The sequence below is a fragment of the Schistocerca nitens genome, chromosome 7 (genome assembly GCF_023898315.1).
Source record: "Schistocerca nitens isolate TAMUIC-IGC-003100 chromosome 7, iqSchNite1.1, whole genome shotgun sequence".
Taxonomy (NCBI): domain Eukaryota; kingdom Metazoa; phylum Arthropoda; class Insecta; order Orthoptera; family Acrididae; genus Schistocerca; species Schistocerca nitens.
In genome coordinates this window covers 319,377,305-319,391,816 of record NC_064620.1, presented here as the reverse complement: position 1 = coordinate 319,391,816, position 14,512 = coordinate 319,377,305, and the positions used below count along the sequence as shown (strand labels likewise).

General features: G+C 36.9%; 1 protein-coding gene and 1 long non-coding RNA gene across 3 annotated transcripts in view; one reads left to right on the top strand and one right to left on the bottom strand.

The window, feature by feature from the left end:
* Positions 1-14,512, bottom strand: part of LOC126194665 (beta-galactosidase-1-like protein 2) — a 135,854-nt gene that overhangs the window by 11,805 nt on the left and 109,537 nt on the right. For both annotated transcript variants that reach the window (XM_049932865.1, XM_049932866.1), the window contains exons 9-11: positions 13,018-13,265; positions 6,479-6,694; positions 5,949-6,174 (exon numbers count right to left, since the gene is read on the bottom strand). In XM_049932865.1, the coding sequence (XP_049788822.1) occupies positions 5,949-6,174; positions 6,479-6,694; positions 13,018-13,265 (690 nt within the window). The remainder of the gene's footprint in view (positions 1-5,948; positions 6,175-6,478; positions 6,695-13,017; positions 13,266-14,512) is intronic.
* The window catches only part of LOC126194668 (uncharacterized), a 46,028-nt gene that overhangs the window by 11,731 nt on the left and 19,785 nt on the right, over positions 1-14,512 (top strand). The window lies entirely within an intron of this gene.

The window sequence follows — 14,512 nt, the reverse complement described above, 5'->3', positions numbered from 1 at the left end:
GAGCCATTCATGTCCCATTTGTTCATTGCCTTCAATAGAACACCAACCAGTCAAAACAGTAGCGTTGTAGGAAATTTGCTGCAACTACCTGTTCGTGGACATCTTCTTGAGTGTTGCAACCAGTTGCACTCCACAGTTATAACAGAAGCACACATCATGAGATTTCCTGATGCAGTAGCCATGGGAGGAGGACAGTGGGAAGGACAACTATTTGAGTGCACACTGCTTGGAATGCATGACCCAGGGCTGCTGGGCGGCTCTGTTCCTAACATGTGTGGTTTGGGCCATCCATCCTGTAGTATTTTGCTTCACATTGCCAACATTGTGCTGCAAACAACTTGCAACAGCTTCCACCTTATCTCCTAGCATACGAAGTCAGAACCTCATTCCTGCTTCAACAAAACAATCCCAATGTTTGTATGGAGGCGTTTAAGCCACAACATGTGTAAGGAATTTTCTGGTAACAAATCCCTCACTGCCAGTGACCTCAGCTCGGGCAATCTGTTTCCCAGCTGCTCATCTGTAAGTAATCTCTGTAGCCATACCTTAGGTGCTGGTGTGAAATGCTCAATAAGGCAGTTTGCAAAGCCTCTGCTTGGACAATCTGAATTTCATTCAAGTGGGCAAAGACATACTGAAATTGTTCCGTAACATTGCTGATGCCGTGCTGACTGAAAATTTTTCTGCCTGAGTGAACTATAACTTAGGTCTCATAGTCAAGAACAAAGACAATTTAACATGGGTGGAAGTCCTACCTTGTCCTGGTATCATAGGTTGTGTGGGATGTCAGTGTGTTGATGTAGTGTACATATTGTGTGTGTTTCTTCATGTGTGTCCTCCCACTTGACTCTACTGCCATATTTAAGGTTATTCTTTCCTGTGTTCCTTTGCGGGATCACACCGTAGGTCTTTTTATGTTCATGAAGTAAACAACCACTACAGTGATTAAGTAGGCATGATCTTTGAATACACACATTTATTTTATTTTATTTTACACCACATGAAAACCTCTTACAACAAGCAAAAGTATACTATAAACAACAATGCACAAAGAGTGCAAATCTTGTCTTTATTTTATTTTCTTTTTTGTTTGTTTACAAACGAATGGTCAATCGTGTGGTCACTACAATGCTGTAGGCCGTCAGCAGCTAAATGCTTATATGGACTATAAACTTTAAAAAATTTGCCAGGCAAATATTCCAACAAATTTTTCACTTTACTAACATGACTGAGCCTGAGTGTTGACATGTGTGGCGGTCTCCAGACAAAGAAACATGAAGTGGCCAAAAACATGCAAAAAATTGTCCACAACCAAACCAGTCTGTTGGAAATTTGTGGTAAGGTCTTATGGGACCAAACTGCTGAGGTCATCAGTACCTAAGCTTATGCACTATTTAATCTAACTTAAACTAACATACACTAAGGACAAAACACACACCCATGCCTGAAGGAGGACTCGAACCTCCAATGGGGGAAGCCACGTGGACCGTGACAAAATGCCTCAGACCGTGCAGCTACCCCATGCAGCAAAAACTAGTCTGTAAAGACAGCAAATGACTGCAATCATAGTCTTCACAAAAAGTCCTACAAATTTTTACACTTTTGTTATGCCATATTCAGTAGCATGCAACAAAAGCATTTCATTTCTTCTGTGGTAACATTTCTCCAGTTCCATCACACAGAATGTCATGGAAATGGTGTCACTTTCCATATGTTTATTGTAGCATACCTGTTCATTTCATCTGCTATTTCTTTAAGTATATTGTCAGTCAAAATTAAGTGAAAGAAACCAACTTGTGATGACAAAACATTACTAATTTCAGTAATAAAAATCACACTTTGAAATGTCAAAAGGAAAATCTGTAAATTTAGAGTCATCATCAATCCACATTTGCCTTGAATCTTCTACTGAATCACAAGAAACATGAATATTTTTCACAGTTCTCATCATTGTTTTCACTTGAATCATTTGCAAATGGCTCACTGACTTCATCAAAATCATTGTCACTCTTGTTTTCACTTAGAGATTCCCCTAAAAGCTCTATAATCTCTCTCTTAGAAAGAACTATATGTAAATAACTAGCCATTTCAGGCCTTGATGGCTAGTACAATCAGATTCGAGAATAGAGCATGCGAGAGCTATAAAAATCATGTCAAATGAGGCTCAACATCAGAGTGGAAAGTAAAATTGGCAATGTCTAGTGCCACTCACTGTTGAGGTGGAGAGAGTTAAACACAAAAGAGGGTGCACAATGTTTCAACGAAAGTTTCTGAATACCTGCCCAGTAACATAAACTGTTTAACAAACAGCAAAGTAAAATTTGAAAATAAACTGAAAAAGTTTCTGCATGACTCCACAGAAGAATTTCTACCATTGTAGTCTGTCAAGGTAACTGCTAAAATAAATCTGTAAATTTTAAAAAAATAAATAAATAATGGAAGCACATAGCTTTATTTACAAATTAATTTGTTGCCTGAATGTAAAATGACTCATTCCACATCATTGTGAGTGACCATACAAATGATCCATGGAACATCGGGCTTGCTAAATAAGTAAGTAAATAACAGGATGTCACTCATAAGAGTTATCCAATCCATTTTCTCTGGTGTTTTGGCAGATATTCGCAATTCTGTTTTTGCCAAAGAAATACTGCTTGTCACGTCTTTCATGTGAAAAGCAGAATTTTATCTATCATTTCGTAGAGCAGTTACAGAGATAGTAAAATATGAAGAATAACCAGTACTCTAGCAGTGACAGCACCACCCTTGCTAGTGCTGGCTGCTACTGTATGCAGCAGTCCTGCTCAGTTGCTGCTGGAGTACTGGTTATTCTTCATGTTTTACTGTCACTGTTAATACATATTGATAAAACAAATATCACACTAGACTACTATGAAACTGGTCTATCAAATGGTCATCTAAAATTTCGCTCTAAAAATCATTTCGTTTGTAATGGGAAACAAATTGATGCCTTCCATTAACATTGGATGTCACATGAAGGATGCGATGAGCAGTATTTGTTTGGGTTGATTGCACCTACACATTGCAAAAATGAAACTGCACATATCTGCTAAAACATCAGAGAAAATGCACCTCATGACTCTTAGGAGGGGCAATGGGTATATAAATTCACCTTATCCTGTTTCTGTTCTAGCTCATGTCCACCTACAAGTGGGTAACAGTATTAAAATAAATCAATGTCTAAGACTGAAATGATTTCCAAATAAATAAGTTCCAGATACTTTGACAGTTCGCTACATTATGTTCAGCAGATAGCATCAGAACTAATGATAATACATTAAGAATTCTGTTTGATTATTATGCTTATTAGTGAGAAAAAGAAGTTCAAAAAGTTAGAAGCTCATCATTATTTTAATGAAAATTATCTTCTTCAATATCTTTTGGCTTGGCTGGGTGCAATCCTTAACCATTTGGGAGTGAATGAGGAAGTACGCCGTTCTAATATGGCAATTTATACAGTTTCTGAGAAAGTTATGTTTGCACGTTTGCAAGAAGTAGGCTAATGTCAGCAGTATTATCATCGATATATGCCAGCCATTAATTTTCAACTTTATTGGCAAAAACATAACATGCTACCCTTAATACAGCTCCCTTCTGGCAGCCACACTACACAGATAACAAGTTTTCCTTAAACATGGAAAAACTCACAATAAGCAATAACCCAGGAAAATTTTAAGTAACTGAAATGAAAGTTCAGTACATTATCATGTTAATATCATTGCATGAACATGTTACATACAAAATAGTAGCACTACAATCTGCTTCAGTCATTCAAATATATGCTTGTAGTCACTGATTGCTCTCTGTGTGATGTCAGGCCTTGTATCCAAGATTCCATAAATGGAGCAGCAGTGCATCAACACCATACATATCTTTTAAGCCAGAATGAGTCAACAGAGATAACTGAATAAGTCTGAAATAAACCCTAAATCCTTGCCACATCACAGGTGAAATAACAAAGAACTTCCAACCACTCAGCTCCAGTATTAGTGATGTTATTGTAAACCAGGATTGTCTGGGAGGTATTAACCACAAGCATATCTTTTGTGGCTCTAAGAAATTAAGTATGAATAAGATCACTAAAGCATAAGATGTTCAACCACACTTGTCACGCTAAAAATAATTCAGTGAACAATTCAGTGCCTGGCGTAACCAGCTCAGTATCCCAAACTGAAATGTAAGGAAAATGTCTGGGATACTCTTGACAGATTTTGCTGAAGGCAGTCTTTCTCCTTAACTCCTTAACATACCCTTCCTATCATAAGATCAGGGCTTCATACTTGCTATGGAAAACATAAGAAGCATCGTTAACAACTTTACTTAAAGTGTTGAATCTTTGTTTGCTGCAATCAAACCCATGTTGACATAACATGAGGTATTTCAATATGATAAATATATGTTGTACAGTTTCAACATGCTTCAAATACCAACTTATTTTTCCTGTACCTTTCTTTTCATATTTTAGTTATATTGTGTTCTTCATCCACCACATTTGCATCAAAATTTCAGCACAAACTACATATACACGTAATTTCAGCAACTTGTGCTGGGTGTCCCCATGGTTGACATTTCTCCTATGCTGATTCACACACTCAGACAAGTTAGTGGTGGTCACTCCTAAATAAAATGCTATGCAATAGTCACAAGTTAGTAGATAAACAAACAACATACGTCATTTCACAAACTGCTCTGACTTTGTTATTGTAGAATTCACCAGCGGTGGAGCTGCAGTAGGTGGTAGTGGGTGGGTGCATGGGGCAGGAACAATTGCAAGGGTAGAAGCTTGGAGTGGTTCGGTTATTTTAGATGGTTTGACTAGAATGTTATGGAGGTTATGAGGGTGACATAATGAGATATTTGGTGAAGTAATGAGGGTATCAAGGAGAGAGGATCTCATTTCAAGGTTTAATTGAGAAAGTCAAGTTGAGACACTGAGAACTAGGTTGTACATTTGGCAGATTTCTGAGTTCTCACTATTCTTGTGAACTATCAGGTATGTAGCAAACAAGACAAATAGTGTGCTAGCGATGACAATGTTTCAACAGTACCTTATATTACATTTCTTATATTTGTTAAATGGCATTTGTGCTTCAAAATCGTAACCAAGGTCTCATAGGCAGTTTTAGACCACTGATAATAGGTAACTAAAAACTTTAAAAAATATTATCAGACAGTAGCAGACTAGGTTTCTTCATCTAGAGAGAGGAGTGGGAGAGATATAACTAAAATAATAAATATTTAATTGTGTCAAAATGAAAATTCAACAGAGAAAACTGTTAAATTCTGGCTGATCATAACTTATATTCAGGCAGTGAAATTCAAGGTACTGCCAATAGCAATACATAAAAGTACAAAATACTGTTCCTAGCTTTTATAACTTGTATGTTCTTTTATTAGGGAAGAAATGGGGATTGATTGGGGAATGGTGTAAAGACAGGGCAGTTCACTCAGAGTCCCCACATTGATGAGGATCCATATGTTATGAGAACAAGAAGACAAAAGATCTGAAAATGGAGCACTATCACCAATTTATCTTATTACAATTCATTCTTCTTAATCATATTCAGCATTTCAGGTCTCTAACTGTCCACTCATAATGATCTGAATCTGTAGCACAGCTCGATTCTTTTTAACTTCCTTGACATCTATGAAAATCTTTGACAGTGCATTCAAATTATTTTCATGTCACAAAAGTGTGTCTATTCATTTCAATTTTTCATTAGATTTATACCAGCTACAATCCATGCTTTTTTTTAAATTATGTAAACTTTGTAATGTATTATGATGAAATCATAATACACGAGAACAAATTACACCAAGAAGATAACACAATCAGCCATCAGCCAACAGTAGAAATTCAAGTACTTAAAGTAGGTACACTAATTACCATGTCTAGTACTGAATTGACCTATTTCACTTGCACTTACCTCATTTTCCCCCTGGATAAGCAATGGAGCAGGCACATATAATGTTCTCTGGGGGCCAAGATTGAAGTAGCGGCCAAGAGGGAAGCCATTCAGGAAGACTGATCCTTTCCCCCAGGCACTCATATCAATGAAAGTGTCTTGTGGTGTAGAATCAACATTGAAGGTGGCACGAATCAGTACAGGTCCACGAACTGATTCTCCACTTATTGGTTGCCATCCAGTCAGTCTGACACAAAATGCATAATGAAATGAGTAGTTATAATTTATATCTTATTCTCAAGTATGAAAAGGACAAAATTTAGATACTATTACAGAAATTGTATCATATCAGCGTGTTAAAGCAAAGACTTTGTGTGCAGTCTAACCACTTATTGGTTGCCATCCAGTCAGTCTGACACAAAATGCATAATGAAATGAGTAGTTATAATTTATATCTTATTCTCAAGTATGAAAAGGACAAAATTTAGATACTATAACAGAAATTGTATCATATCAGTGTGTTAAAGCAAAGACTTTGTGTGCAGTCTAACCTCTGTAACCATTTCTTCTTGAATTGAAGAGCAAATATTTGCCAGTCTGAAAGAGCTGTCCCATTAACCAGTACGGGTCCTGACACAATTCCTTTCCGCTGATCAAAATCCTTGTCATTGAGAAGACTTCCAAAATTGTTGCGTCCCCAGTTCTCAACCAGTATATCCAGTGTGTGTGGCACACTGCCATCTGCATTCAGTGTTGTGCTGGCATTACTGTAACCATTTCATAGTAAGAATATTATTTACATGTTATAACAAAGGCATAGGCATTGATTATGATATTTTTGCAGAAGACAGATGTAATAATATTGGAATAATTTATCACAGAAACAAAGATATGGTCGCTCAAATATTTTGAAAGGAAAAGAATGCAAAGAAACAGAGTAAGTTCTTAATGCTGAGATGAGGTGAACCTTTTTACTGCCTTTATAAAATGCAATGAAACAGAACTGAATAGAATTTATTGAATAATAATGGACTGATAGCATGAGATGTATTTTATTAAAACATTTATGAAAGTCATCAGATAAAGAAAATATTTCGTGTCAGGAACCAAGTCAAACAGATGACCACATTTAAAACTTTTTTTAATGTTAGAGCAGAGAATATGATAACTCAAACAAAAGCAACTCTACCCAAGATGAAAACATGAAATAAGCACATGTTCTACACCAAAGCAAATCAGTACAGCCATATAAGGTGAAGTAGAAAGAGTAATAAAAGGGCTAAAAAACTGAAACTCAGCAGGTATTGATGGTATCCCAGCAACAGTCTTAAACAAGAGGGCATTAAATTTAAATGAAGCACTGATACAGATATGTGACTGCTCATACCAAGCATGCAATTTTTCCAGATTTGCTGAGAACCTGCAAGGTGATTCCAGTTCACAACTCAAATAGGAGGGACAATGCACAAGACTACAGATCCACTAAAATTTTATCTTACCTTTATAAAACATTATTGAAAATAACTTATGATGAACTTACAAAATTCATCAGTAAAAATAAAATCTTATGTAATGAACAAAATGGATTGAAAAATATGCCTTAAATGTAGAGTAAACCTGATGACAGGAAACATGAATATTTCTTGACCTCTTAAAAGTATTTGACATGATGGGTCATAAAATTCTGGTCTCAAAACTTGAACATTATTGCAATTATCTATAACGTCCAACAGCTGGATCAGCTCATTCCTAAGTAAATGTAAACAAGCGGTAAACACCAAGCACACTAACAAAAATCTTAACACAATTACATAGATATTATTGTGATATCATGTAATGAAATATGGTGTTATACATTAACAATTCATATCTAAATATGGATGATCATAAAACCATCCTGTTTGTTGATGACATCAAAATTCTGCTAAAAGGGGATAATAAAGAAGAACAGCATGGCTAATTCCAGGTGTGAGGAAGTGTCAAGAATGGTGAGCAGGGTGGAGGGGCAGTGCACTATAATAATGACTTTTCTGTCCTCTCAGCTAAGTTATTATTGGCCATAAGCAGTAGTTTAACTGCAGTTTTTAAACATTGATAATTTATAAGGAATAACATTCATAAATTAAAACAGTCGCATGTGTGAGTTATAAAACTCAAACAGAATTTGATTTCAAGGCTAGGTTAAAAATGCAGAATTCCCTGAGATTTTATGAAATTTCTGAAATTCCTTCAGATTTCCCTAATTTTTTTCCAGATAAAATGTAAATTCCTGAAAATTCTAGGTTTTCCAGAAGAATCACCATGCTGAAGAAGCAGTTGGTAAACATTTTCACACAAAAATTTAGCAACTGGCCATGGAGTGGTTGCTTAATAATAAACAGTAAAAATATTGTCACACTAAAATTCCAATTTTCCAAACAATGATCCATGCTCCCCAATTATTTCTATCGATGATTAACTATAGTTCAATTCTTTTATCTTGGCGGCTCACGCATGCCCGCCCAGACGCGGGAGATTGCTGCGTTGCCAGTTGCACACGACGCACGCGCCAATAGAAGCAGCGCCATAGTATAGCATAGTTCGCAAGCTTACGTTTAGGGGGGAGCGCGTAGTTCATGAAGTAAAGCTACCATGGCCGCATTAACCCTTTCGCTGCTACAAAGACCTGCTTCCTGCATTCCGCACTGTGCGCGATTTTGTCACTGCACTGCTCGCCTGTGCAGACACATCATGTTCCGACTACTTTGACACTCTTATCAATCGATTCCACAAAAACAATTTGGCCCAAAAATTAGATTTTTACACATCTTCTTGACTGATACCTTCCCCCCATAAATGACGTAATTTTGTTTCGATGTTCAACGCAGTTATTATGCAGCATTAAATATAGTAAACCATTGCACGAAATTTTGAACTAAAATCGACCATATGGAAAATATACGCTATGGACTTCTACCTCTGCAAACTCTTCAAAATTTTGTGCCATGGTTTACTATATTTAATGCTGCATAATAACTGCGTTGAACATCGAAACAAAATTAAGTCATTTATGGGGGGAAGGTATCAGTCAAGAAGACATGTAAAAATCAAATTTTTGGGCCAAATAGTTTTTGTGAAATCGAATGATAAGTGTGTCAAAGCAGTGGGAACACCATGTGTCTGCACAGGCGAGCAGTGCACTGATGACAAAATCGTGCACAGCGCGGAATGCGGCGAGCACGTGTCTGCAGCAGCGAAAGGGTTAATAAAGAGACAAAGCACTAGAAATTTCAAAAAATTGCATTCAAAAGAATATAATTCGTGAAGTAAGGCACTTCGATATTGTTTTTAAATAATGAAAATATTATGCAACCCACAAGGTTTGACTCATAACCTTTCACTTCGCAGCCCAACACCTTAACCGTTACGCTAACGCACCTCGTCTGACTACATAACGCCATGAGTAAGTACATAACGCAATGAGAACTATAACACGTCACGCAAAATATTGACAAACACTGTTGGTATGACTACGAATTACTCACGCTTCGTCGAAGTACAATAGGAAATAAACAATTACCGCTGTTCTTTATTGCGAAAAAGCGGTTCGTGAGAGTGATACAAACACCTTTCCTTGCTATCGCCTGAATTAGGAGTCTTATTGCTTGTTTGGTTTAATTAATAAACAGAATATGAAGCAATTGGCATAAAGAATGCTTTTTCCAAACTTTCTGTAAAACAATGTCTGCTATCAAGACATTGCTTTTGTTCTATTACTTTATTTATGACTGAACGTTTCTAAAACTGAAGACACTCGTCCATGCTCTGCACTGCAGTCGAGATGTGGCAACGTCGTTCTCTGTTCATTGGCTGACTGTGTTTTGTGACGTCAGATGCGCAGAACGAACCTAAACTCGGCCGCCAACATAAATGACGCTCGCTTGTTGGTAATAGAACAGAAATTAAATTCTTTGGCTTCTGATTACAAAGTAATTCAAACTGTAATAAGCATACAGAATATTTCAATACAAAATTAAGTGAAACCTGCCATGAACTTTGTAAACTGAAATCATAATGTAGTGAGAAAACAGTAAAAAGCGTTTATTATGAGCAAGACTTGCTGGAGAGAATTTACCTTTAGAAGGCATGCCAGTGCTGCCAACGGGCACATATAAAGTACATATAATGTCCTAGCTTTTGGATCTAACAACTCCTTCATCAGGGAAAAGAGAGGGATAGGTTGTGAAAGGTTAAAAATGAAGGGAAGGTCACTCTGACAACAGAATGAGAAAGACCCACCTGTTACATTTCTACATTCATTCTCATCTTAACACTTTGAAGACCGGCCACTTAGAAGAATAACAGGTCTAGGAAACTGGCCATTTATGCCATTATTTAAAGTGTTACTGGCACATACACTGAAGCACCAAAGAAACTGGTATAGGCATGCGTATTCAAATACAGAGATATGTAAACAGGCAGAATACAGCACTGCAGTTGGCAATGCCTATATAAGACAACACTTGTCTGGCACAGTTGTTATATTGGTTACAATGGCACATTATCAAGATTTAAGTGAATGGGACACAGCAACTCTTTGTGAGTGTACCGTAAATATCAGGAATCCGGTAAAACATCAAATCTCCAAAATCTCTGACATTGCTGTGACCAGAAAAAGATCTTGCAAGAGTGGGACCAACAACGAGTGAAGATAATTGTTCAACATGACAGAAGAGCAATCCTTCAGCAAATTTCTCCAGATTTCAATGCTGGGCCATCAGCATGCAAACCATTCAATGAAACATAATCGATATGGGCTTTGGGAGCCGAAGGCTCACTCGTGTACCCTTGATGACTGCATGACACAAAGCTTTAAGCCTTGCCTGGACACGCCAGCACCAACATCAGACAAGTCTCATTTCAATTTGTATCAATCAGATGGATGTGTATCGGTATGGAGACAACCTCATGAATCCATGAACCCTGCATGTCAGCTGGGGATTGTTGAAGCTGTTGGGGGCTCTGTAATGGTGTGGGGCATGTGAAGTTGGAGTGACCTCTGATACATCTAGGTATGACTCTGACAGGTGACACGTACATAAGCATCTTGCAGCCATTCATGTCCATTGTGCATTCTGATGGACTTGGGCAATTCCAGCAGTACAATGCAACATCCCACACATCCACAATTGCTACAAAGTGGCTCCAGGAACACTCTTCTGAGTTTAAACACTTCTGCTGGCCACCAAACTCCCCAGACATGAACATTATTGAGCATATATGTGATGCCTTGCAACATGCTGTTCAGAAGAGAACTCCATCCCCTTCCACTTTTACAGATTTATGGACAGCCTTGCAGGAATCATGGTGTCTGTTCCCTCAAGCACTACTTAAGACCTTGGTCAAGTCGTGCCATGTAGTTTTGCAGCACTTCAGCATGCTCATGGGGGCCCTACCTGATATTAGGCAGGTGTACCATTTTCTTTGGGTCATCAGTGTATGAAATTGAGGTATCTTCAAGAGTAATATATACTACAAAAGAACCAAGCTTCAAGATTTATGTTTCATATTTACTTTTACTTTTTTGATAAATGCAAATTTTAAAATAATACTGACAGAAGATATGATTATCCCCCCAAGAAATGGTGCAAGGTGAGTTGTTGAGCATTTCTTCCAATTGAGTTTCCAAAATTTCTTGCTCACTCAGCAAATGTGATGTAATTGTAGCAGAACTACAGAAAATTGTGAAATCTAATGAGTACACACACACACAATTATGTCAATGTGATCATACTGGCTCAGCCATTTGGAATAACTGCTATTATGTTCGCTAACATTTCTTTCAAAATAATTCTAAAAATTTACAACAGAAGGCAGCACCAGTCCAGGAACAGGTAGTGATATGTTCATACATTGTTGTCATATGAAATGGGTCCAGTTTTCAAGTGATAAGGGACTCACATGTCAAGAAAATCATGGCATGACTCAGGCACAGTCTTTTTAACACAAAGTTGTTGCCCGAGCTGATATCGGGCTTGGTCTCTTAAGTGTTAAATGAAGTGTCATACTTTAAAGAAACTGAAATACAGCTATTGGAACTTTCAGATCACAAAAAATCACCATCAGAATCACAAATGCGTGAAAACCCTTGAGCCTAATGTAAAATGCTCTTTCAGCTTTCAGATGTTCCTTCTTTACCCTTTATATGCATTACAGAAACTGTCATGGTCTTTCAAACAAATGGTACAGATAAGGATACCAATCTGGGGGAAGAGGTATCTTGGGATATACATGAACATAACACACCACACAGCAGGTAATTACATTTAACCCAAATTGACACTTCCTGGTATCAGAAATGCACTTTATATATGGGGACTTACACTTGATAAGTAAGTTCCTGAACACATATGAGACCCCTTGTCTTGAAACAGTAAACTTACATAATTAATTAGTTGTTTGTTTGTAGGTACAGGTCTGCAATCCCTGCATCACATTAACATAGCATACTGCTACAGAAACCAAAACAAAAGTGGCACAGCACACTGTTAAAGCGAAGATGGGCAGCACCATTTCGTTTTAGCCTTCTAACGACATACTGTGGTACTGTAGTGCAAGGGTTTCAATGCATACCAGTACTGCAGAAATGTATCTGCAAACAAACAACTAATTAATTATGTAGGTTTATTACTTTGATGTGTTAATTAAAATTTTATGACTACACCTAAAAAAAAAAAAATACTGAAACAATAACCTCTACAACATATCCGTCATCTAATTTACAGCATCAGTGCTTCTATTCTACTGACGAATATTTAAATTATACAATGACAACTTAAATAGATATGCCCATCACCATCACTGTCTGCTATAGTCACAAAATTCCTAAACATAGATTTTATGTGGATGTAATACTGTAATTCAAATTTGTATACATAGAAATGGTATTATTTGAATAATGTGTATATATCTGTTGCATCTCACCTTCATCTGTTCACCCATATGTATGCCTTACCTAATACATAAACTGGCTTGTCCACTGTCTGTTAGACAAGCTGCTACTTTCGTAGTTTAGACTAGCAATAAAAAATATTATCAAACTGTCCAATACCTCTGTTCCCAAAAACCAAATCCCTCTAACTGTATAACTGAGGTAAGAGGGTCAGTTTTGCTTTCTCCATCTATAAGCAATATAGCAAGATCTCGGACACGTCCAATAATTTGTAAGACTGAGCTTTCTCCAATTGTTACGCCAGTCTTTCGATAAAGCACAAACCCATAACTTTGGCCATTGCCATTGTTGATATCAAGATATTCCATTGGCAGAATCTCCGTTGAATTAACCCAGTCTCCAGCATCCTAAAACATATTACACATCACAATGTAACTGTTCTTATCTGCAGAAGAATTATGAAAAATCCTGCTTTTAACAAGAAAAGAAAAAAAATCAGTATAGTGTTTTTAAATCACAAATTGAGATAACCAATTGCTGTTGGTGACAAAATACTCCTGATAAACAGACATTGTAAAGATTTCACTTATTTACATGCTGTGCTAATTTTGTATGTATTGTGTTCACTTCAATGAGTAGATCACAAACGCTTAACACACTTACTTACACAAGGCGATCATAATGAAAGCTCCATTTTCAATACTCTGTAACTGTATTACAGTAGAATATCTTTTACAGTAGAATATCTTTGGCTTCCCTCTGACACCCATGCCTCCATCTTTGCTACCCTCCCTGTTTACTTTTCCCCTGTTGCTTTATAACCTGGGTTGTGAGTAACTGAATCCACTTTCCCTTCTTCCCCTTTTTTCCCCTCTCTCCTCCCTGATGAAGGAACAAAGTTCCAAAAGCTAGGATACTTTAAGGAACCATTTGCACTCAAGCACAGACAATATTTAATTTAGTTAACTTAGATTATATGTATCGATTTTTTAAGACAAGAGAATGCAAAATAAAGGAATTAACACCGCTCTCTTGTCGCAGCCAGTAGGCATCTACACTCTTATGTCATTCGTTGTCCTAGAAGGACATAATATTTTGTGTGGCTCCACAGTTAGCCATTTGATACTTATTTGCAGAAAAGAGGCGCAGAATTAATAAGCCGCTCTCATTTGTAAATTATCTGCAATTATTTACCTATAATTTTACGTATCATTCACATTGTAATGTATATGTTGTAATGAATATATGTTTTATTTAATCGTATGCTTTTCTCTGTTTTAGTAGTTTTAGTCACCCCATTGTCATGATTGAAGCTGAGCTCAGATATCAGACTTTGTCTACAAAAAATATGTAATGAGCCCTGGCTACATTCCGTACATCTTCAGGCGTGCGAAGCTCGATAAATTCACGGTGTAAATTTTAATCTCTCAATTACTTATCCAACAAAACAATTATTATTATTATTATTACAATACATAAATTTTCTATTCTGTTTTATGTATCTATTGGCTGTACTGAGCTGAGGTAAGTACTGGCCAGCTCCTCTATCTCTTTGTTAGTATTTGTTTCACATCTTTACATGAGATTTTCCATTAATCATTTGGAACATACTGTTTCTCTATTTCAATTTGTGGGCAGAAGAGGTGGACAGCAT